Raw genomic sequence first — 22,894 nt, forward strand, 5'->3', positions numbered from 1 at the left:
ACATGAGACATGAGACATGAGACATGAGACATGAGACATGAGACATGAGACATGAGACATGAGACATGAGACATGAGACATGAGACATGAAACATGAGACATGAGACTTGAAACATGAGACATGAGACATGAGACATGAGACATGAAACATGAGACATGAGACTTGAAACATGAGACATGAGACATGAGACATGAGACATTAGACATGAGACATGAGACATGAGACATGAAACATGAAACATGAGACATGAGACATGAGACATGAGACATGAGATATGAGACATGAGACATGAGGCATGAGACATGAGACATGAGACATGGGGCATGAGACATGAGACAAATCCACAAGACATAGAGTAAAAAAAATATTAGATTATTTTAAATATTTTTTCTCACTAAGCGGAAAACCAGAGCGAATCAAGAAAATATTGACTGTCCAGGGAAAAGATTGTTTAATTGTTATTGTGAAACGTCGTTTGATTGCGGCGTTTGCAATGGGATGTCAGATTTTATAAATTTTCTAAAACTGTTGTGTTGAAATTCGTAACTTTATGTATATGTTTATTGAAATTGTTATTCTGTCTCTTTAATCCCTCAATCATCAATTGAAGATAAATTTTCAACATTTTTCGGGGTTTCTTTTGTTGATTTTGTTCGGTGATGTTTTTAAAAATTCGCTAGTATTATGTTTTGGTCTACCTTATTCGCCCATCCTCAGAAAAAAAAAGCATTTTTTCCGCCTACTAGGGCTTCCTCTCTGCTCTAAATCGAATAAAGTAGACCGAAACGTAAAACTAGCGAATTTTTTAAAAACATCACCGAACAAAATCAACAAAAGAAACCTCGAAAAATTACATCCAGCGGTGATCTAAACCGTCGTGAATTTTAAACATTTGATAGAGATTCAAGAAATTATGTCTATATTACTGACCATCTAATTTTTTGATTGTGAACGAAAAAAAACCGGTCCATTGTTCAGCATCGATATCACTTATCTCTTCCACTGATATGAGCTCGTTGGTAGAAATTCATTCCTGCATTTGGAAGCAAATGTTTACAGTACTCCAACCTGTAGTCTGGTGTGGTTGATTCTCTCTGGAATTAAAATGGCCTCAGTTGAAACCATCAAAGTGCAAAAGTATCAACACATCACTAAAGAATATTTGGGAAACATTCTTTCGAAAGACCTCAAGGATGAATCTCTTACCGTGTCTTCCTTCGGCATTGTACCAGCATTGGCAAAAGGACAAAACTTCAGCAGTGACATATTACGAGTTAGGATAAATTTTGTTGATGGAACGGGAGAGGAAAAGTTTGTGGAAATTGAACAAATAACTTTTTTTATATTGAATTTATACTAATGAAAGTTTATGTTTGTTTAGGGTCAAAACTTACATAGTGAAGACCGTCCTCGAGAACGAAAGTATGGCTGAGATGCTGGAAGAGTATGACGTTTTCCAGAGAGAGATTTGCGTTTACAAAGACATCCTGCCCAAGGTACAACGGATTCTGATTTCCTCCGGATGTGACATCAAGCTAACTCCAGCGTAAATGATTGTATCTTACCCTTATTTTATTGGAACTAAACGGGGATTTTTTCTCAAAAAATGTACAGTGCGCTTGCCATCGGTGATACGAATCCGAAACACTTTGTCTTCGAGGATCTCACATCCCAAAATTTCATCGCAGCTGATCGCAAAACTGGCCTCAACTACCAACAGTTGCAAATGATCCTTAGAAAGTTAGCATTATTCCACGCAACAACTGCTTACTTGTATAGTTTGGTGAGTAATGTTAGAAAAACATGTTTTACAAACGCTCAAGAAGAAAGTCTTTTTTACCTTCTTAGGATCCAAAAACAATGGAAAATCATCATATACCCAACATCAGTGAAGACGTAAAATACTTTCATGCCTTTTTTAGGAACAGTGTAATCGCATGTGCTCAGCTAGCCCAGAATTGGTCCACAACCTCCGGATCTATTGCGAAAAAACTGATGGACCTTGAAAAAACTGTTATATCCAAGTGCTCTGAAGTGTACACTGCGGACGCAAATACTTTCAACGTATTGAATCACGCAGACCTGTCGATCAACAATGTTATGCTAAAGTTTGACGACAAGGGTAACACAACGGATTGTCTACTGGTTGATTTTGCGCTCACTTTCTTCGGATCCCCTGCCTTGGACCTCAGCTATTTGCTTTACACATCCTCCTCGGAAGAAGTTACCACCGACCAATTCGACCTTCTGATCCAGGACTACTATTGCCATTTGGTCGATTGTTTAAAGAAAATTGGCTACCCCAAGAAAATGCCAACTCTGCTGGACATTCAGGTAGAAATGTTGCGGAAAGGATTTGTTGGAGTATTGTATGTTACTTTTATGTTACCTCTGCGAATGCTCGAAGATACGGCTCATGCTGACATGGCAGGTCTACTCGATGAAACACCAGAAGCTATTGCTTTCCGGAAACAGTTGTACCAAAATCCAAAGTTTTACTCAAGAATGGAGTACCTGCTGAACTATTTCGATCGGAAGGGTTATTTCGATTAAAGCTAAATATGTGCAACACATTGGACATTTGGTTAAATATATGAGAGCAATTTGCAAAAGCAGTAGCAGGTTTTGTAAAATAAAAAAATTAATTTTATTGATCACTTGAGCAAACGAGTCTTTCTAGCAATTTTTATACCCTGAAGTTTACTTAACACGTTCGTCGCCACGCTCATTTTGGTAGTTTTACTAGCCGGGCATAAAGAAATTCTCGCAGTGAAAAATAAAAAAGGGAGAACTCCACCATTTGAAACGTGTGGCTAAACTGAGTGGCTAACTTGAGTAAGAGAGCGTCACACGTTTTTGATGTGACGTGGCCTTTCAGGAAATACACCCGTCACACGAATATGGGTCGCATGGCGACGAACGTGTTTACACGTTCTTCGCAAAGCGTCACCCACTACGAAGTATGTCTAACTAGGAAAAGTCAAAACATCAACACGATCGATATCGATTTATAACGGAATCGCTGACAGTTCTCTAGCCAAGTTTGACATATTTCGATTGGGTGACGCTTGGCGACGAACGTTTTATGATTTTTTTTCTTTCTTGAGAAGGTTTTTATGGGTCAAATGTTGAGACTACGGAAGGAAAAATAAGCTTGATGTTATTTATAGATAATTATTTTGCTGATCCGGTGTGCTATGTTAGTAAACCTTACAAAAAAATTGATTAATCTTTTGGTCTATTGTGGTTTAAAAAAAAAACCTTTATCATGTCAAAACTATCAGTACGTGCTCAACTCCTCAACTGATCAGTTTCCTGCATCTTTTTGTCATATACAAAAATAAAGCCAGTTTGGAACACTAGAAGGTTGATGAACAACTGTTCTTTCACTAGTGCCTTTTTGTATTCAAAAAGGGATTAACAAAAAGCAACAGTTAAAAACTTTGCTATTCTACCAGATGTGGTTTGCTTGTGCAAGCATTTTTCTAATCATTACTTACAAAATTTATATTTCATCAAATGTTCATTAACAATTACTCAAAACGACAATTATATTCTGGGGAGCTACAATGAAATGATAAATTACATGCTGTAACTGTTTCATTGAACTCAAAACGGTTTTCTTGCTTATACAGGCAGAGTAACAATAAAGTTCCCGTACTTTTAAAAAATGCCTCTAAATCGTAACTTTGCTTAGTAATTAATCAACTTGAAAAAACCGAATAACAAGAAACATCGACAGGAACCTTGGCAACAACATCAAATGAAAAAAAAAAATCAGGATTGGATCGAAATTCCCTTCCACGACCTCAATACTTTTCTTCAGTGAATTGCTAATTTTAAAATACCCTATCAGTACCATTTTTAGGTCATCCCCGGTTTTTACAATGACAATAGTCGATTTGGAGGAATTCGTCAAGTTCCAAGCCTACTGAAGGTGTGAATCCATCTGGGCTAGAGTGCTGAGCTTCGGTCAGAGCTGTAGGAAGAACTGCCTCATGGGGGGAGGGTCTGGTGCGAAATTTTTCCTATAACATTTTTGCTTGAACAATTCATACATAAACAATAATGAAAAAATGTATTAAAAGTATCTCATTATTTGTGTTTAAGTGCTTCTGCACTGAGTTATTCTTCTTCTTTTTTTACGAGCGATGCCAAAACTGATAGCATCCTGGAAAATGTAAGGCCTTCTCCCTTCATTTTCTTCTCAACATAAATTCTGTTAAAAAATGACAAATTAATGCACTGCAAACATCACTACGGCCAGGCCAACCATGGGGTAAATAATGCATAAGATATTGGAACAAGAGGCAGAATAAAGCGTGGAGTTCCCTACGAAACGCTTCTTATGCATTAGTTTGCATAATGTCCAAGAATATATAAAAATCATACAATGTAAAAGTCTGAAATCTGGAAAAAGTTGGATCTCACCAAACAGGTTATCATCGACAGGACATATTATTCACTGATTTGGAAACGGTGCTTTTTTTGTTTTTTTTTTATTTTAGCGATTTTTCTATTACATTTTATTATAATCTAAATAAAATTAATCCTACAGTTGTGTTTTTCTCCGATGGAATTTAAATAGACTTCACCATAAACAAATTTTCAAATTTATTTATCTCAATTTAGCTCAAAACTACTGAGTCAAATGAAACAACCTATCAATGCTTTCTTTGCTGCTTAGATTTTGATCTACCACGTGTAAGCATACTTTGAGCTAGCGAAATGCTAGCCGAAGGTACAATCTTCACCACTCTCGATTCCGACTCTGTTGAAGTTTCGGACACAGTTCTACCATCAGCTTTTATTTCAATCCGACCACGTTTTGTCCGCTCCAAAATTGTTTTCGTGTTAGCTTGCTCTTCCTCGGCCATCACATCGCCATCGTGCTCTTCGGTTTTTTCAGATGTTTCCAAAACTTCGTACTGATTCTCTGGAGCATTCTCCTTTTCTCCAACCCGGTTCCCATCCTCTTCGGCTATCTGCTTCGATTCGTCCACAATTTCAGATTTTTTCTCCGTAGCGTTCCGATCTTCTACATCAATTTCGAACAAAGGCATAGGCATAGCAATGCTATCTTTTTGACTATCAGCAACTGCCACCGATTATTCGCTGTCACTCGTTTAGGGCAGTTAGCCTTCATGTGCTCGGAACTACCACAAACGAAGCATTTATTCAATAGGCCGTCGTAAAGTCTGTTTCACATAGAATCTGGTCGGATAAAATAGATCATTTCTCCGCAAAGAAATAACGTACAACAAAAGTAAAAATGTCATTTTGCTGGGTTTTTTTTGCACTTTAATTCGTCATTCGTCAGCTTTTCGGATGAATTTTCGAACTTTATTTGTGATACCACCCATTATTTTCTGCACAGTACTGCTGGTAACCTCATTCGCCATCTTGTTCCACCACTTTTCCATTTGAGCGGGTTTTTTCATGGTTCTGCCACATTTCTTTAGTTTGCCCTTAACTATTGCCCAATATTTCTCGATGGGATGAAAATCCAGACAGTTTGGTGGATTGATACTTTTTTCAACAAAATCGATATTGTTCTCCTTATACCACTTAACGACATCCCGGCTGCAGTGGCAGCTTGCCAGGTCCGGTCAGAACTTCACCGGACCTTTGTGGGACCGAATGAATGGCAAAGCCCTCTTCTGGAGACATTCTTCTTTGTAAACATTTCCATTCATTGTGTCCCCAGTGATGATAATCTTAGTCTTCTTCCCACAACTACAGATCCCTTGCCAAATCATCAACTTACGAGCAAATTTATCTGCGAAAACAAACTTGAATCTACCCGCAACATTCACTTTACGCTTCGCAAGGTAAAATTTGTTACCGGGTATTTGTTCAAAATCCATTTTGACGTAAGTTTCGTCGTCCATCAAAATGCATCCGTTATACTTGGTCAACACTTTCTTGTACAACTTCCTTGCCCTGGTTTTGGCAACCAGGTTTTGTTTCAGCGTCCTGTTGGGGTGTTTGCTTGCATGATACGAACGCAAGCCTTCTCGCAAACAAATTCGTCGAGCTGTACTGTGGTTCGTCTCGAACTTTTTCACCAAATCACGCAAGGAGATTCCAGGATTATTGTGAACTGATCGAATTACCTTTGCTCGCAGCTTCCGGTCATATGTTCCACTTTTACACCTGGTTTGTTTTGCTCGATCCACCGATCCACTCGATTCCATCAGGAATTTCGCGATCTTTACCTCTGACCACGTCGGTTTCTCTACGTGAGTGTGCAGAATTTTCTCTCGCCTTTCGCGATCCATCGTCGATAACTTTTGAGTGACTGCTTCAATCTTGATGAAATTTTCACCACTGAGTAAACAAACCATCCGGATCGAAACACTGTCAATAGATTCGCGATGTGACAACTAGGGGCACTACAGTAAATGATAAGATGCGACCAGATTCTATGTGAAACAGACTTTAATAAACGCGAGCCTGGAAGTTGCGCACATGTATAGTAGAAGGAACCTCTTTTTTTTATATCCATGTGGATACCTCTGACAGATGTCCAAATTGGAAATCCAGTCTCCGATGCATATTTTTCGCGTACCATACGTTGTATGGTGCCAAATTTCGAAAATACTTCAGATAACTCCCTATCTTCTATTTCCGGAGGAAGATTAAACACTCGAACGCATTTGAAAATGGTTGACGCAACAGAAAATGTAACAGTTGTCGAGTTAATTTCATCATAACAAAATTCCATCGATGAAGGCAAACGATGTAACGTGTCCTTGAGCAGAGTTTCGGATTGGAACTTCACATATACACAATGTTCTTTAGGTTCCTTGTACATTGCTAGAAGATCCCCGGAAACCAGATTCATCTTCTTACGCAGGAACTGAAATATTGCGTGATCTGATAGCTCAGATTTTCCGGGTCCGAAAAAAAATCGAAGCGTGCTGGTTCTCGCTTCCTCCATTTTGGCTGCCATTTCACAAATTTGGTATGCTATTGTTGAGAACAATAGCAATTTTTTACAGTAGCTAGGCTACATGCGGCTAAAAATAAAAAAATAAAAAGTCGACTATTCGGCTTGAAGTCCAAACACAAACTGTGCTTTGGAATCCGGAATCGGAACCTTCTGCAAACGTTGCGTTGCAAGTTTCTGAAGTTGATTGATTTTTTCCCACATTCTGTTGTTTTTTACTACAGCACACCTTAGCAATTATTTTAAACTTGATTTGATATTAGTTCTTCTTTTTTAATACTTTTCACTCTTTAATCAAAATGATTTTTTCTCGAAAGTGAAAAACTTTGAGGTCAGCGCGTCCCAACGTCTACTCGAACTCCTCCTTAAGTGCCTTCACGCATTATTAGTTCTTCATTTAATATTATAACTTTCTAAAATAAATACTTAAAGTTTCTAGTTTTTTCTATGAAGCTTTTAGAAATAAATAAAGGGTCTTGAAGATTTTATTTGAAAAAAAAACATCGGTGATAATGTGTCAAAAATTTAAAAATAAAAGTTATGAAATTATGTTTGCGGTTCAAATCAGATTGAATTTCAACTCTTATAAACTCGATTAAAATTTGAGTTTTAAGTTTAAACATTGTTTTTGAAGTAAGTATTTACAATATAAATAATGTTACACAACAAACCAACACATACATTCCCAGCTGAATTTTTACCTGAAGATCAAATTTAAGTTCTTTTATCATCAAAAGTTATGATTAAAAATTTAATTTTGTGTTTAAATCCTGCAAAAATAATTTGAATTTAAATCTAGGTTTATCTAAGAACGCAATATAATAGTGTTATGTGGTTCAAACTGACTCTGATTGAATATAAAATAATATTTTGTTTAAATTTTACTTCGAACTAAATCGGAATCTTATTATTAAATTTGAATTCCGAATTGGAATTCTACATGTTGAACTTGAATTAAGATTTTGAATTCATGAATCTTAAGTCTTAATTTTAAATAAAAATTCCAGAAATTCATAATTTAAATAGCGAGTTTTTATCAGAATCCTTAACCAGAAATTTTGTATTTGAAATATGAATTTTTAGTTTTTGATATGAATTTTTTCTTGCATTATTCTTTTGTTATTCAACTCGTGAATCAAGATGAAAATTCCGATTAATAAAACTGTTTCTGGTATTTGCATTTGGGATCACCATTGTGGATCTTTTTCAAGTTTGGATTCGGCGTAAGAATTAAGGGTAAAAATTTTGAATCGACATCTTAGAAATGGTTTGTAATTTTCAATATTTTCATTTTCGTAGATGATGTAAAGAGTTAGAGGAACATGAGGTATCAAAGAACGAAAGAACATAAGCCGTAAATTTTATGAATTTTTCGAAAAAGATACTACGGCTCACCGGCAGGACTTGAACCTGCAATCTCCGCTGTGTTCCTAATTAATAGTGGCTTGCTAGAACTCAATAAGAAAACTTTAAAAAAATATATCTTTTTTCACAAAAAACTCATTGCGCAGAACAGAGATTAGGTCAATAGATCTCAAATTTGGCAGAAATACTTGAAAATGCATGAGAAACAACCCATATGAGTCCGGCTTTGATCTGCAAAAAAACCGGAGAAGTTAACTTATCTAATCAACAGTGAATTGTAACCATAAATTTTTCAATAAAACTAATCATAAAGTGCGAAGAGTTTATCTAACGACAAAGGTATTCAAAAGAAAATTAATTCTCGTATTGTTCAACAAAATGCATATTCCAACATATTTATTTCACTTATGATTTCGTTGAATTCATCTTTCTCATTCTTCTAAACTTCCTCAAAAAATATTTTGCCAATCTTTGGCCACATGTTCCGACTAGGCACCCATGTTATGAAATATCGAGCACGCGAGCTTAATTTCGGGGTGTTGACCATCAAATCCCAAACACTCCGTTCATCGGTCAAGAGCACACATAGAAATAAAGACCACACGTGTTTGCCAAAATACATTCGGTTTAGTAAATACTAATAGCCGTCAGATGAGCGTTTGGTCAAACACGAAAGAGGAATGAAAACAAAAATCCAAATTCCAACACGATTGATGATGGTTTCAGCAAATTTTGCGAAGTGTTAGGATCGATTCATTTCATGATTTTCAAAAGCCGATTTCATGGAATCCTCTAAGAAATTTAGATGGAAAACTTTAAAATTTTCTAAAATTAAAATTACAAATTTTCGTAGAAATCCCTAGTCATTTTTTGACAAATATAGTCACAAAAATCACTGAAGCGTATAAACGATTGACAAAAAAATACCAACACGGCTTGAGGCGTATGCGTGCTTCGTGTGTGCGTTTTTTTCTGGTTGAAGCGCAAGAATAGGTCAGTGAGTCCCCCACGTTGCCAAACATAACATTTGGGTACGGCACCTATCTGGTGTCTGTTCTTATCATTTTTTTCCTCAATTGTTATGTTTGATTATATTCGAAGATTGCGTTGATTGTCGAAATTTTTGGTGAGCTAGCAACAACCAATTAGTCACTTGATTAAGTTGAAGCCGGTTGTTGCGTTTTGGGCTGTCCAAATGGAAGACGTTTCCGAAAAATATCGATACCTAACCAAAGAGTATCTGGAAGGAATTCTTCGGCGAGAGCAATGTGAAAGTTCAATAACCGTCAAGGAGTTCAAAGTAGTCCCTGCCCTCGCGAAAGGAGAGAACTACAACAGCAACATTCTTCGGGTTCATATCAACTATGTGACTGGTAGTAACAATCAAAGGTGATGATATTTGAAAGTATCGGCTAAGTAAGGTTTAAATAATTGTTTTTTTTTGTACCATTCCAGAACACAAACCTATATTGTCAAAAGTTCGTTTGAAAATGAAGGCATTGAAGAAGTGCTTGATGAGTTCGATATGGCAGGAAGAGAAATAGCGGTGTATGAAAATGTTCTACCGAAAGTCGAACAACTGCTGACTTCAATTGGTTATTCAAAAAAATTGGCACCCAGGTGAAATTAAACATGTTATTGATAAACTATGACAAATTTACAGTTCACTTCAATTTAACAGTGTTCACGCAATTGGTCACAGCAATCCCAAACACTTTGTCTTCGAAGATCTTGCACTCCAGGGATTTAGATCAGCTGATCGAAGACAGGGTCTTAACTTTAATCAGCTGGAAATGGTTCTGGAAAGGGTTGCCAAATGGCATGCCGCGACCGCCTTTCTGTACAATGTGGTACGCAAGTATTGTTCATAACAGATGATTCAAGTATTGATGTTAATTGTTTAAAAAGATATCTTATCTTTAGGATGAAGAAACTATGAAGAATCATCACTTCCGGAACATCAACGAGGACATCCACCATTTCTATCCGCTGTTTCAAAACAGTATGATTTCCTGTGCCGAACTTGCCGCAAACTGGAGCACAACCTCCAAGTCAATTGCTAAGAAACTTTTCGACCTAGAAAAAACTGTAATCCAAAAAGGCTGCCAGGTTTACACCCGAGACCCGACTGGCTTCAATGTGTTAACTCATGGAGATCTTTGGGTAAACAATGTGATGTACAAACAGGACAGTCGAGGAAACCTTCTCGATTGCATTCTGGTAGATTACGCAGTCGGATTTTTCGGATCACCGGCCATTGATCTCAGTTATCTGCTGTTCACATCTTCAGCCGACGAAGTGACTACGGATCAGTTTGACCTTCTTCTTCAAAAGTACCATTCGCACTTAATCGATTGTCTTGAGAAGCTTGGATACAGCAAAAAACTTCCGTCCCTCATCGACATCCAGGTGGAAATGCTGCGGAAAGGTTTCGTGGGGATAATGTTTGCCACCTTCCTGATTCCCCTGCGGCTGATGGAAGATACGGCCAGTGCCGATTTGGGAAATCTGCTGGCCAGTACTTCGGAAGCGGTGGAATTTCGGCGGAAATTGTTCGATCAACCGAGGTATCAGTCCCGGATGGAGTATTTGCTGAACTATTTTGACCGGAAAGGCTATTTGGATTGAACCTTTGATGCCGTATCCAAGATTGAAGTTCAAAACTATATCTTATTAAAAATTAAAATTTTTTTTAAATATCACCAATAAATTTTTGTTCAAAATATTCCAAGTTTTTGATTCTAGCTGCTGAACTCTGTCAAGTCATTTGCTCTGAATCCTACAGCTAAGGGAAAATTTCATCAATCAGATCTTTGCCAAATACATGTGTAAATTCTAACCTGATCAACTCTTGTCTTATGAACCACAGAAGCGTAGATAAGAGTAGAATAGAGTAGAGTAGAATAGAGTAGAGTAGAGTAGAGTAAAGAAGAGAAGAGTAGAGTAGAGTAGATTAGATTAGAGTAGAGTAGAGTAGAGTAGAGTAGAGTAGAGTTGAGTAGAGTAGAATAGAGTATAGTAGAGTAGAGTAGAGTGGAAAAGAATAGAGTAGAGTAGGGTAGTGTAAAGAAGAGAAGAGTAGAGTAGAGTAGATTAGATAAGAGTACAGTAGAGTAGAGCAGAGAAGAGTAGAGTAGAGTAGAGTAGAGTAGAATAGAGAAGAGTAGAGTAGAGTAGAGTAGACTAGAGTAGAGAAGAGTAGAGAAGAGTAGAGTAGAGTAGAGTACAGAAGAGTAGAGTAGAGCAGAGAAGAGTAGAGTAGAGAAGAGTAGAGAAGAGTAAAGTAGAGCAGAGAAGAGTAGAGTAGAGCAGAGTAGAGTAAAGTGTAGTAGAGTAAAGTAGAGAGGAGTAGAGTAGAGAAGAATACAGTAGAGAAGAATATAGTAGAGTAGAATAGAGTAGAGTAGAATATAGTAGAGTAGAATAGAGTAGAGTAGAGTAGAGTAGAGTAAAGAAGAGAAGAGTAGAGTAGAGTAAAGTAGAGTAGAATAGAGTAAAGTAGAGTAGAGTAGACTAGAGTAGAGTAGACTAGAGTAGAGAAGAGTTGAGAAGAGTAGAGAAGAGCAGAGAAGAGTAGAGTAGAGAAGAGTACAGTAGAGAAGAGCAGAGTAGAGTTGAGTGAGTAGAGTAGAGAAGAGTAGAGTAGAGAAGAGTAGAGTAGAGTAGAGTAGAGTAGAGAAGAGCAAAGAAGAGCAGAGTAGAGTAGTGTAGATTAGGATAGAGTAGATTAGAGAAGAGAACCGCTTGTTTTAAAAATTTTTATATTTTTTGTAATTTTTGTAACTTTTGTAAGTTTTACAATTTTTGTAGTTTTTGTAATTTTTATTAAATTTTATCATTTTTATAATTTTTGAAATTTTTGTAGATTTTTAAATTTTTGTAATTTTTGTATGGGAGAGTGGGGAATCATGGGCCACTTTTTTCGTTGTTCCATAACTTCGTTATTATAAAAGATGAAATGAAAATAAAAATGGTATGATTTTCTACAATTTTAAAGTATCATAAGGTTTTTTTTTTAATTTAAAAAAAGTTATTTTCCCCAAATACTGACTGTTTGAAAAAAAGCAATATTTTTTGGATTTTGAAAAATGGTGGGGAATCGTGGGCCACCAAATCCAAATTGACCAAATAATATGCAAAGTTTATGAGTTGACCCGAAACTGTGATTTCCTAATTCATTTCGTTATTTTAAAGCAATTTCAGATGATGAAATAAAAAAGAGAGCTGTATATGATCGCAGAGATTCCAAAACCTGGCTCGCGAACGTTTAGGCAATATTTCTCATATAGGATGGACAAAATATTTTTCATAACTCTTCATTTGGCATAAGAAAACTTTGCAGATAGGTAAAACGTATTTTAAGTTCTGAATGTGTATAAAAACATTAAAATATATGTGGTTAAAGATGTGTGGCCCACGATTCCCCATAAGCTATGATTTGCAAATTGGTTGCGTCTGTGTGACTTTTTGATGTTTCATCAAAATTCCTTTTCCACGTGAAAGATCATGACAAAACTAAGATAATAAGCGTATGAGCAAATTTTTGTTATGCACTTTAGGTTTCCCATCGATGAAATTAGCGGGTGTTTTTTTAATTATGTAAGTGAATTTTTCTAACATTTTTTAGCTTGATAAATAAAAAAAGCATATGCTGGCCCACGTTTACCCATGGCCCACGATACCCCACTCTCTCCTAATTTTTGAAATTTTTGTAATTTTTGTAATTTTTGTAATTTTTGTAATTTTTGTAATTTTTGTAATTTTTGTAATTTTTGTAATTTTTGTAATTTTTGTAATTTTTGTAATTTTTGTAATTTTTGTAATTTTTGTAATTTTTGTAATTTTTGTAATTTTTGTAATTTTTGTAATTTTTGTAATTTTGTAATTTTGTAATTTTTGTAGTTTTTGTAATTTTTGTAATTTTTGTCATTTTTGTAATTTTTGTAATTTTTGTAATTTTTGTAATTTTTGTAATTTTTGTAATTTTTGTAATTTTTGTAATTTTTGTAATTTTTGTAATTTTTGTAATTTTTGTAATTTTTGTAATTTTTGTAATTTTTGTAATTTTTGTAATTTTTGTAATTTTTGTAATTTATGTCATTTTTGTAATTTTTGTAATTTTTGTAATTTTTGTTATTTTTGTAATTTTTGTAATTTTTGTAATTTTTGTAATTTTTGTAATTTTTGTAATTTTTGTAATTTTTGTAATTTTTGTAATTTTTGTAATTTTTGTAATTTTTGTAATTTTTGTAATTTTTGTAATTTTTGTAATTTTTGTAATTTTTGTAATTTTTGTAATTTTTGTAATTTTTGTAATTTTTGTAATTTTTGTAATTTTTGTAATTTTTGTAATTTTTGTAATTTTTGTAATTTTTGTAATTTTTGTAATTTTTGTAATTTTTGTAATTTTTGTAATTTTTGTAATTTTTGTAATTTTTGTAATTTTTGTAATTTTTGTAATTTTTGTAATTTTTGTAATTTTTGTTATTTTTGTAATTTTTGTAATTTTGTAATTTTTGTAATTTTTATAATTTTTGTAATTTTTGTAATTTTTGTAATTTTTGTAATTTTTGTAATTTTTGTAATTTTTGTAATTTTTGTAATTTTTGTAATTTTTGTAATTTTTGTAATTTTTGTAATTTTTGTAATTTTTGTAATTTTTGTAATTTTTGTAATTTTTGTAATTTTTGTAATTTTTGTAATTTTTGTAATTTTTGTAATTTTTGTAATTTTTGTAATTTTTGTAATTTTTGTCATTTTTGTCATTTTTGTCATTTTTGTCATTTTTGTCATTTTTGTCATTTTTGTCATTTTTGTCATTTTTGTCATTTTTGTCATTTTTGTCATTTTTGTCATTTTTGTCATTTTTGTTATTTTTGTCATTTTTGTCATTTTTGTCATTTTTGTCATTTTTGTCATTTTTGTCATTTTTGTCATTTTTGTCATTTTTGTCATTTTTGTCATTTTTGTCATTTTTGTCATTTTTGTCATTTTTGTCATTTTTGTCATTTTTGTCATTTTTGTCATTTTTGTCATTTTTGTCATTTTTGTCATTTTTGTCATTTTTGTCATTTTTGTCATTTTTGTCATTTTTGTCATTTTCTAAAAGTTTTTGTCTTTTTTTTGTCATTTTTGTCATTTTTGTCATTTTTGTCATTTTTGCAATTTTGGTAATTTTAGTAATTTTGGTAATTTTGGTAATTTTTAAATTTTGGTTATTTTTTTTTATTTTTGTCATTTTTGTATATTTCGTAATTTTTGTATTTTTCGTAATTTTTGTCATTTTTGTCATTTTTGTCATTTTTGTCATTTTTGTCATTTTTGTCATTTTTGTCATTTTTGTCATTTTTGTCATTTTTGTCATTTTTGTCATTTTTGTCATTTTTGTCATTTGTGTCATTTTTGTCATTTTTGTCATTTTTGTCATTTTTGTCATTTTTGTCATTTTTGTCATTTTTGTCATTTTTGTCATTTTTTTAAGAACCTCCCTAAAGGAAAAATATACACGCAGAGAAATATTGAAACTTGAAACAGAAAAAAAAATTTATGAATGCTAAAAAACTATATTTTTTGTTTGATCAAATTTTTTATGATTTTGATTCAAAATAAGGATTAGAGAAATCTGCCTCAAACCGGTGGAAATTGCTTTTATTTGACCTTCATTTTGATTTGACTTTTTTTTTTTTCTCCGCATGTACCTTATAATCTCTCAAATGCATTCAAATAGTTTGATATAAGGCCAATTTAAAAAAAAAATGATTAAACCGAATTCCTTTAGTTCCTCTCGAGGTGCGTTTAAAATTTGCACAGTTCATTATTTGGGTCCAATCAACAAAATGTAGATATGTACTTGTACATTGATTCTGAATTTCGATATGGAAATTGCGCTGTGCTCTGACTATTTTGTATCGCAAAACGTAGCTTCAATCTAAAAGCTCTTTAGGATTTGACAAATTTGTCTTCCGAAAAATGTTTAAATAACTTGTTGGTAGGAAGTTTCCCATCTTCATTTTGTAGCTAATTGATAACGCTAATCTCTTGGGTCGATTCGAAAGTCGTACATTGTAAATTTTGATTTATTCGATCATCGATTACAGAGAAAACGTTCGTCGATAGATAATTTTGTTTCAATGGGATCTCCGTGCTAACGCTCGAGTTGTAATTTAATTCGATCAGGGCTCTTGAATTGCCCATCCATCAATCGGAAAGATAAGCTAAAACCTCTTGACAAAACTTCTGTCTGACCGGTAGCAGTCAGTAGTGGTCAGCAAAAGTGATACTAGCCAAGTTAGTATCGAAAGTTCTGTCCAACTGTCCAATAATGGTCCTCATGAATGGTGGAGAATCAATTCCAATTCCTAGTTGGCTAAGCGATGAATATCTTCTTTCGGTGGTTCGAAGTTTTAGAAATGATCCTACGATAACGCTTTGTCACGGATGTAAACTACGGTATGTTAGTGATCCTGGAATTTTCCGCGCTGTTATGCACTATCGCTCCCAAAAGTATGCATTGGAACAGGCCTCGAATTTAGTATTAATTTTGGGATCTGATGAAGGCGAAGAAGTTGAGGATAGGGCTTTCGCCGCTCAGGTTCAGAAATATGGAAAGATTCTTCCAGCGATTGCAAAAATGCTCCATGATGTTGGAGAAGAGTTTACCCATCCAAGGTGAGGTCGTTATTGTTGTTTGAAGATTGTACCCAGTAGATTCACGATTCCATATTTTCCAGCCTCGTACTTTCAACCTACAAACCTCACCCCGTTATAATCCTAGAGGAACCAGGAATCAGAGGCTGGACCCCGAGTTGGGAAACCTTTGAAAGTTACGAGGATGTGCTGTCGACGTTAAAGCGAGTGGCACAATTTCATGCCGCTTCCTACAGTATTCACCGGACAGTAAGACACCTCTATGATTTATCCTATTTTACTTTTTTTAAAATCCTAACCACTGATCGTAGACAATTAGCCTGGCAAACTTCGGGGAGGCTGCTCCGCCAGCCGATCACCAGGAACTTTACGGAAGTTTCCGGGGAGAATTTTCCTACTTCTGCAATTCCGCACCTGAGTGGATTTGGAACGAAACGCTGGAAAGCAAACTTCGAATGCTGAATAAACGGTCAACCGATCGATTGGCGGAAGTCTACAAACCGAGCCGTACAGCATTGGGGTTCAATGTTCTTAATTTTGCTGACATCGAGTTGAGGACCGTGGCTCGCAAGATGCATTCAACGGATTTGGGAGCCGATTTCCAGAACTGTTTCTGGGGCTCACCCGCAATCGACCTTTTCTGTTTATTGAACGTTACCATTAGCCGAAGCTTGAAAAGATCGCACCGTAATCAGCTAATCCAGCAGTACCATTACTTTTTTCTGGAGACTTTAACAAAACTAGGGTACCTTGGTATTACACCATCGCTGATCGATCTGCATGTGGAACTTCTAAGGAAAGGGTTTTTGGGTAATTTATCAGATTTCAAACAGTTTAAATTTTGGCATCAAAAATTGTATATTTTTTCGCCTCAGATCTGCTGCTTGAAGTCGGTTACGAACCGTTGATGAATGCATGCGAAATCAATAAAACTACGTTGCAGGAACTTCAATCTGGCTCCACGCCTAGGGAATCCACCAAAGATGAATCTAAGCAGGAATACTTCCGACAACATTTAAAAACCTTACTCTATAAGGGTTTGTTAGATGCGTGACAGCATAATGCATTGTAGATTTCTTTAAAAACCTCAACCCAATTTTGAACTTTGTCTAACATTTCGGAACTGAAAACATCTAAAATTTCAAAACTTTGTTTAAAAGAATGAACTAATAATATTTAAGAAAGATATTCACTCCAATTTGTATTAAATGGTTAAAATAAATACCAGGAAAGTATGGTGCAAATACATATAGCTTTAACGCTTAAATAGAACATATGAAAAATAATGAATAATTAAAAAAAAAACGAATAGATATCATTCTATCACACGTATTTTTTATCTATTCGCCATTGAAACAATTGAGATTTCCAACAGAAAAGCTTCGGAGCCTCTTATCGGTATTTCACTTGAAAGCGAGATATACCAGCACAGCACGTGTCAAGATAAACAATCTTACATCAGGATGATTCAATGGAGGTCGGGCTTAAGTGGATTTGAGTTGTCGCATTGAAAAAAAACTATGAAAGGTTCCCCCAACGAGAAAGCAATTTGCTATATTTTTGTTCAATAATTCGTTAAAAAACAAATGTTTAATAAAGTTATATTGCATGATTACAAAATGATGATGACAAAGTTTCTCACATCGTGAGATAGTTTTTTAATGTTTTTGATTCTTATAGAAAATTTAAATAATCGAGCAACAGATGTACAAATATCAACATTTCTCGAAGCCGTAAAAAACTTTGCCGGATTGGCTTAAACTACAAACTATACACTGCTTTTATTATCTTATACCTACACTTTTCGTGTAAAAATATTTTTCAAACAATCACCACAATTTTTTTAATTCAATGTTTTTATAATACAGTTACCAGTCTGGGATAAAACGCATCAAAATGCAAATGAAAAATGGACCTTGTATTTATTTCTCGTTTCCATATGCTGTTTTGCATCAAGCGTTTGTTAATTTCAAAATTTCATTCATCTAAACTTAATTTTTTATGATTTCAGCTAGTAGATTTTTTGTAGTATTTTTAACCCCTTAATGTATGCAGCATTATTATGCTTTTTCTTTTATATAATTTTTGACAGAAAAAAGTAAAATTTTATTGGACCAAATCCAAAAATAACTGCATTTGATGCTTTTTGAGTTATTTTTTTTTGTAAATTCTTTATTTGAAACGGCTCATACCTTGAGGTTTTAAGGACACAAACTCGCTTTGAATGTTTACAATTGTTTGCTTAGGTCTACATAACTTTATTACTTTTTTTTAAATATAAAGAGATAAAGAGATAAAGAGATAAAGAGATAAAGAGATAAAGAGATAAAGAGATAAAGAGATAAAGAGATAAAGAGATAAAGAGATAAAGAGATAAAGAGATAAAGAGATAAAGAGATAAAGAGATAAAGAGATAAAGAGATAAAGAGATAAAGAGATAAAGAGATAAAGAGATAAAGAGATGAAGAGATGAAGATATAAAGAGATAAAGAGATAAAGAGATAAAGAGATAAAGAGATAAAGAGATAAAGAGATAAAGAGATAAAGAGATAAAGAGATAAAGAGATAAAGAGATAAAGAGATAAAGAGATAAAGAGATAAAGAGATAAAGAGATAAAGGGATAAAGAGATAAAGAGATAAAGAGATAAAGAGATAAAGAGATAAAGAGATAAAGAGATAAAGAGATAAAGAGATAAAGAGATAAAGAGATAAAGAGATAAAGAGATAAAGAGATAAAGAGATAAAGATATAAAGAGATAAAGAGATAAAGAGATAAAGAGATAAAGAGAAAAAGAGATAAAGAGATAAAGAGATAAAGAGATAAAGAGATAAAGAGATAAAGAGATAAAGAGATAAAGAGATAAAGAGATAAAGAGATAAAGAGATAAAGAGATAAAGAGATAAAGAGATAAAGAGATAAAGAGATAAAGAGATGAAGAGATAAAGAGATAAAGAGATAAAGAGATAAAGAGATAAAGAGATAAAGAGATAAAGAGATAAAGAGATAAAGAGATAAAGAGATAAAGAGATAAAGAGATAAAGAGATAAAGAGATAAAGAGATAAAGAGATAAAGAGATAAAGAGATAAAGAGATAAAGAGATAAAGAGATAAAGAGATAAAGAGATAAAGAGATAAAGAGATAAAGAGATAAAGAGATAAAGAGATAAAGAGATAAAGAGATAAAGAGATAAAGAGATAAAGAGATAAAGAGATAAAGAGATAAAGAGATAAAGAGATAAAGAGATAAAGAGATAAAGAGATAAAGAGATAAAGAGATAAAGAGATAAAGAGATAAAGAGATAAAGAGATAAAGAGATAAAGAGATAAAGAGATAAAGAGATAAAGAGATAAAGAGATAAAGAGATAAAGAGATAAAGAGATAAAGAGATAAAGAGATAAAGAGATAAAGAGATAAAGAGATAAAGAGATAAAAAGATAAAGAGATAAAGAGATAAAGAGATAAAGAGATAAAGAGATAAAGAGATGAAGAGATAAACAAATTTCAAGAAATTTGAAAAAAGAGTTTAAAATGAAAAAGAGGATGATAAGAGCAGAGATAGAGAGCTTAAGTAGAAAATGAATAAAATAAAATGAGGAAACCAGGGAAGAAAAAAGGGATAAAAAGGGAAAAAGTTGATTATCAATGACATTGCTAGTCTGAACAGGGGATAGCAATAGAGAGAGAATCCTTGTAAATTGAAATGATACTGATCGAAATTTCACAATTACTGCACAATTCGCAAAAATTTGACAATCTGCACAATTTTTCTCACTCTGAGCACTGGTTTCTCTCATTTGAACTCAAATTTATAAATTTTCCCACACAATTTGACACAATTTATTTATCACAGTTTAAATCATTGGCTGATCTATTTGCGTGATCTTTGGCGTATATTTTCTCTTTATCGCAGTCCCCCGAGTATGAATCGAAACCTTGTAAAAAAGAGCCCTGTGGCCGATTGAAGTGAATCCGCCTCCAATAACCATCTTTTTTATAATCTTCACACAGTATACACAAAATTTATGACCATTTTCATTTCGTTTCGGCAAGATAACGGGCGTGGTCCCATGCAAGTTCATAATATTTTTATGTATGTATGTATGTATTTTATCCACCTTGGGTTTACGGCAGCGCCGCGGTTGTGGCAAGAAAAATAACCCACACGTCCATCTTGGCTACCACGCAACACAATCATAACCACTCAATGAGACTTCTAAAGGAATGGAATCACTAGCAGAGGCACTAACGGTATCCAGGGTGAAAAGGGGAAAAGTCTCGAGAAGCTATAACCATATTGTTGTCTAACCACGATGGCATGCAAATTATAATCCCGCCGCCAAGGCTTCCGAAAAAAGAGTGCGTCCTTATTTTACAAAAAGTAATCAAATACTTTATTTTTCTCAACCATGCCAAATTCCCTTGACATAAATTGAGGAACGTCTAGTATTCAAAACGGTACTAGCATACACGGTAACCCGCTCTTTTTGTAAAACGAGGATACCCAGATGCCCCTGCCCAATATTTTTCAATTTGTAATATGCAATAGAAATAAAATGATTGTTATATGGTACAAAATAATAAGATATGATTTAATATAAAATATACTATAAAATAATGAAACACGAAATGGTATAACATGATGAAATTAAATAATATAATTATCTACGTATGCAATTACTGCATCTACTATTTGATTTGATGAACTAAACGAGAAGAAGTGTTAAACTTGCAAGCCTGCAACAACTGCAGGTTTCAAATTTGCTGAGAAGTACTGAAATGATAATCAATTTCAATTTGCAAACTACCTAGTTAACAACCTGGAACTACTGGAATCACAATATAACGAAGGAGTTCTGTAGAGATAATTTGAAAAACATTTTCAAAAATATATGGTTTTATCAGTCGGACTTAAGAATGTCAGAATGAAAGACATTATGTGTTGAAATCGATGTTTTAATACGACTTTTATGATGCTGGACGTTAATGTTAATGTTAATCATCGTTCTATATATATATATATATAGGTATATATAGGTATAAATCGTAATACGTGAATATCATGTATAAGCGAGAAAAATATTTACTTTGATGAACTATACCAAGATGTCGATAACTATCATGCAAGGAGTATTTCCGATGCTGAAATGCGAATGTTTGATTAAAATTATGATCGGTATATATGAAACGATAAGTATAAATTGATATCAACCCAAATATACAACATCTGCAGGATAAAAATACCATGTAAAAAATTTTACTCAAGATTCACTGAATTTATCTTTTTTGAAACATATGAATTTGCTGGCAGACTATCAAAATATAAAATCGCTACAAAGATCAACCAATTATATAATAAGGATAGATTAATAGGAAAAAATTGTTCTCCTATACTAAGAAAATAGGAAACAATATGGGCCAACACAAGAGAAAAACACATCTTGTTCTCCAGTAATCCTAAAGTTTTAAATAAGAAAAAAAAATTAAAATCCTGAAAAAATATTAAATAACATTCAAAGAATCGCTACGACATCCGATGCTACTTAATGATTATGTGAATAAATTATCGTTTGTTGAGGCCTTTGAGGTCACCAATAACACTCTGAAAATTCAAACATTCAACAAAAAATTAACACTTAAAGAGTTTCTTTAGCTCCATGATGATGCACGACACCTGAAATATTTGTTTTGTTAATTATTAAAATATTTATTATTTAAAATAATTACTATTTAAAATAATTATTATTTAATATTATAGTATTAAATAACATTCAAACGCTACGACGTCCTATGCTACTTAATGACTATGTGAATAAATTATCGTTTGTTGCGGCCATCAATAACACTCTGAAAATTCAAACATTCAACAAAAAATTAACACTAAAAGAGTTTTTTCGGCTCCATGATGATGCACGAAACCTGAAATGTTTGTTTCGTTAATTTTGAATTAAAAATATAACTAATCTTTTAAGTATTTGATCCTGGAAGCAAATAAGTCATTTAATAAAAATTGGCAATTTAAAGCAAATGGATATTTAATGATATTAAACTGTAAAAAAAACCTTTAAGGATATAAATTCAAATTAAATTCTTGATCTGGAATGTTAATCAATCTTCAGACAAAAAGAAATCAGAATTTTCCATGATTGTTTCGATCTCGATGCGTTTGAATCCTATTGGGGATAAAATATTTCTCTTTCTTTCGTGATAAAATAATCATAAACAAATCACCGCTAAATCCCATTAGATATGACTGATGGTTGAGATCTCAGAATATGAAAAAAAAATTGGAATTCTCTGGCATATGATAAAAATCGGTAACATAAAATACTTAGCTCTGATTTTCCGGATAATCCAATTAGACCTGAACGATGGTACTCGATTAAATGAGATTTGGAACCACCCTAAGGCTGATGTCATGCTGAAACAACTAGCAACGCAACGCAACGCAACGTTCCAATAAGATTGCGTTGCATTGCATTGGTATGTCATGCTGGCGCGACCTGTCACTTTGAAATTCCCTACAAATCATCACTTCTCTACATCTGATAATGCTTTGAATCGTCTCCTTTCTTTCCGGAGCCATCAAAAACTCATCAAATCACGACCCGGATTGCAAGAATGCCGAAATTTGAACCGACAAAATTCCTTGTTTTTTTTGCCGGAACTAAGAATTCATGAAAATTTTCTCGCCGATTAAGATAGTTTTTAGTTTATTATCACAAGTTCGGACAGATCTTCGTACTATTGTGCTTAAAACCCGGAATCACTGCTTCAAATCGAGAAAAAACAATGTTCCTATTGGATTTCCTACTAGTCGCGCTACTAAACACATTGGCATCAGATTGGTCGCGCTACTCAAAGCGACCAGTATGACAGGTCTGCGCGATTTCCATGGAGATCAAATGAGAGCTGGTTAGTCGTGTGAA

The 22,894-nt window shown here is 33.6% G+C and overlaps 2 protein-coding genes across 2 annotated transcripts in view; both read left to right on the forward strand.

Moving 5' to 3' along the window:
• The first annotated feature begins 1,064 nt into the window (after positions 1-1,064).
• On the forward strand, positions 1,065-10,953 carry LOC129753701 (uncharacterized). Its single transcript, XM_055749547.1, has 9 exons — positions 1,065-1,312; positions 1,383-1,547; positions 1,616-1,784; positions 1,850-2,540; positions 8,253-8,257; positions 9,454-9,707; positions 9,774-9,938; positions 10,000-10,168; positions 10,242-10,953. The coding sequence occupies exons 1-9, from the start codon at positions 1,107-1,109 to the stop codon at positions 10,944-10,946; spliced, it is 2,529 nt and encodes an 842-aa protein (XP_055605522.1). The 5' UTR covers positions 1,065-1,106; the 3' UTR covers positions 10,947-10,953.
• A 4,628-nt stretch (positions 10,954-15,581) lies between these two features.
• Positions 15,582-22,894, forward strand: part of LOC129753702 (uncharacterized) — an 11,282-nt gene continuing 3,969 nt past the window's right edge. Inside the window, exons 1-4 of the mRNA XM_055749548.1 lie at positions 15,582-15,986; positions 16,049-16,214; positions 16,277-16,775; positions 16,841-17,013. Of these exons, the coding sequence (XP_055605523.1) occupies positions 15,640-15,986; positions 16,049-16,214; positions 16,277-16,775; positions 16,841-17,013 (1,185 nt within the window). The 5' untranslated portion in view covers positions 15,582-15,639. The remainder of the gene's footprint in view (positions 15,987-16,048; positions 16,215-16,276; positions 16,776-16,840; positions 17,014-22,894) is intronic.

The sequence above is a fragment of the Uranotaenia lowii genome, chromosome 3, assembly GCF_029784155.1.
Source record: "Uranotaenia lowii strain MFRU-FL chromosome 3, ASM2978415v1, whole genome shotgun sequence".
NCBI classification, from domain to species: Eukaryota; Metazoa; Arthropoda; class Insecta; order Diptera; family Culicidae; genus Uranotaenia; species Uranotaenia lowii.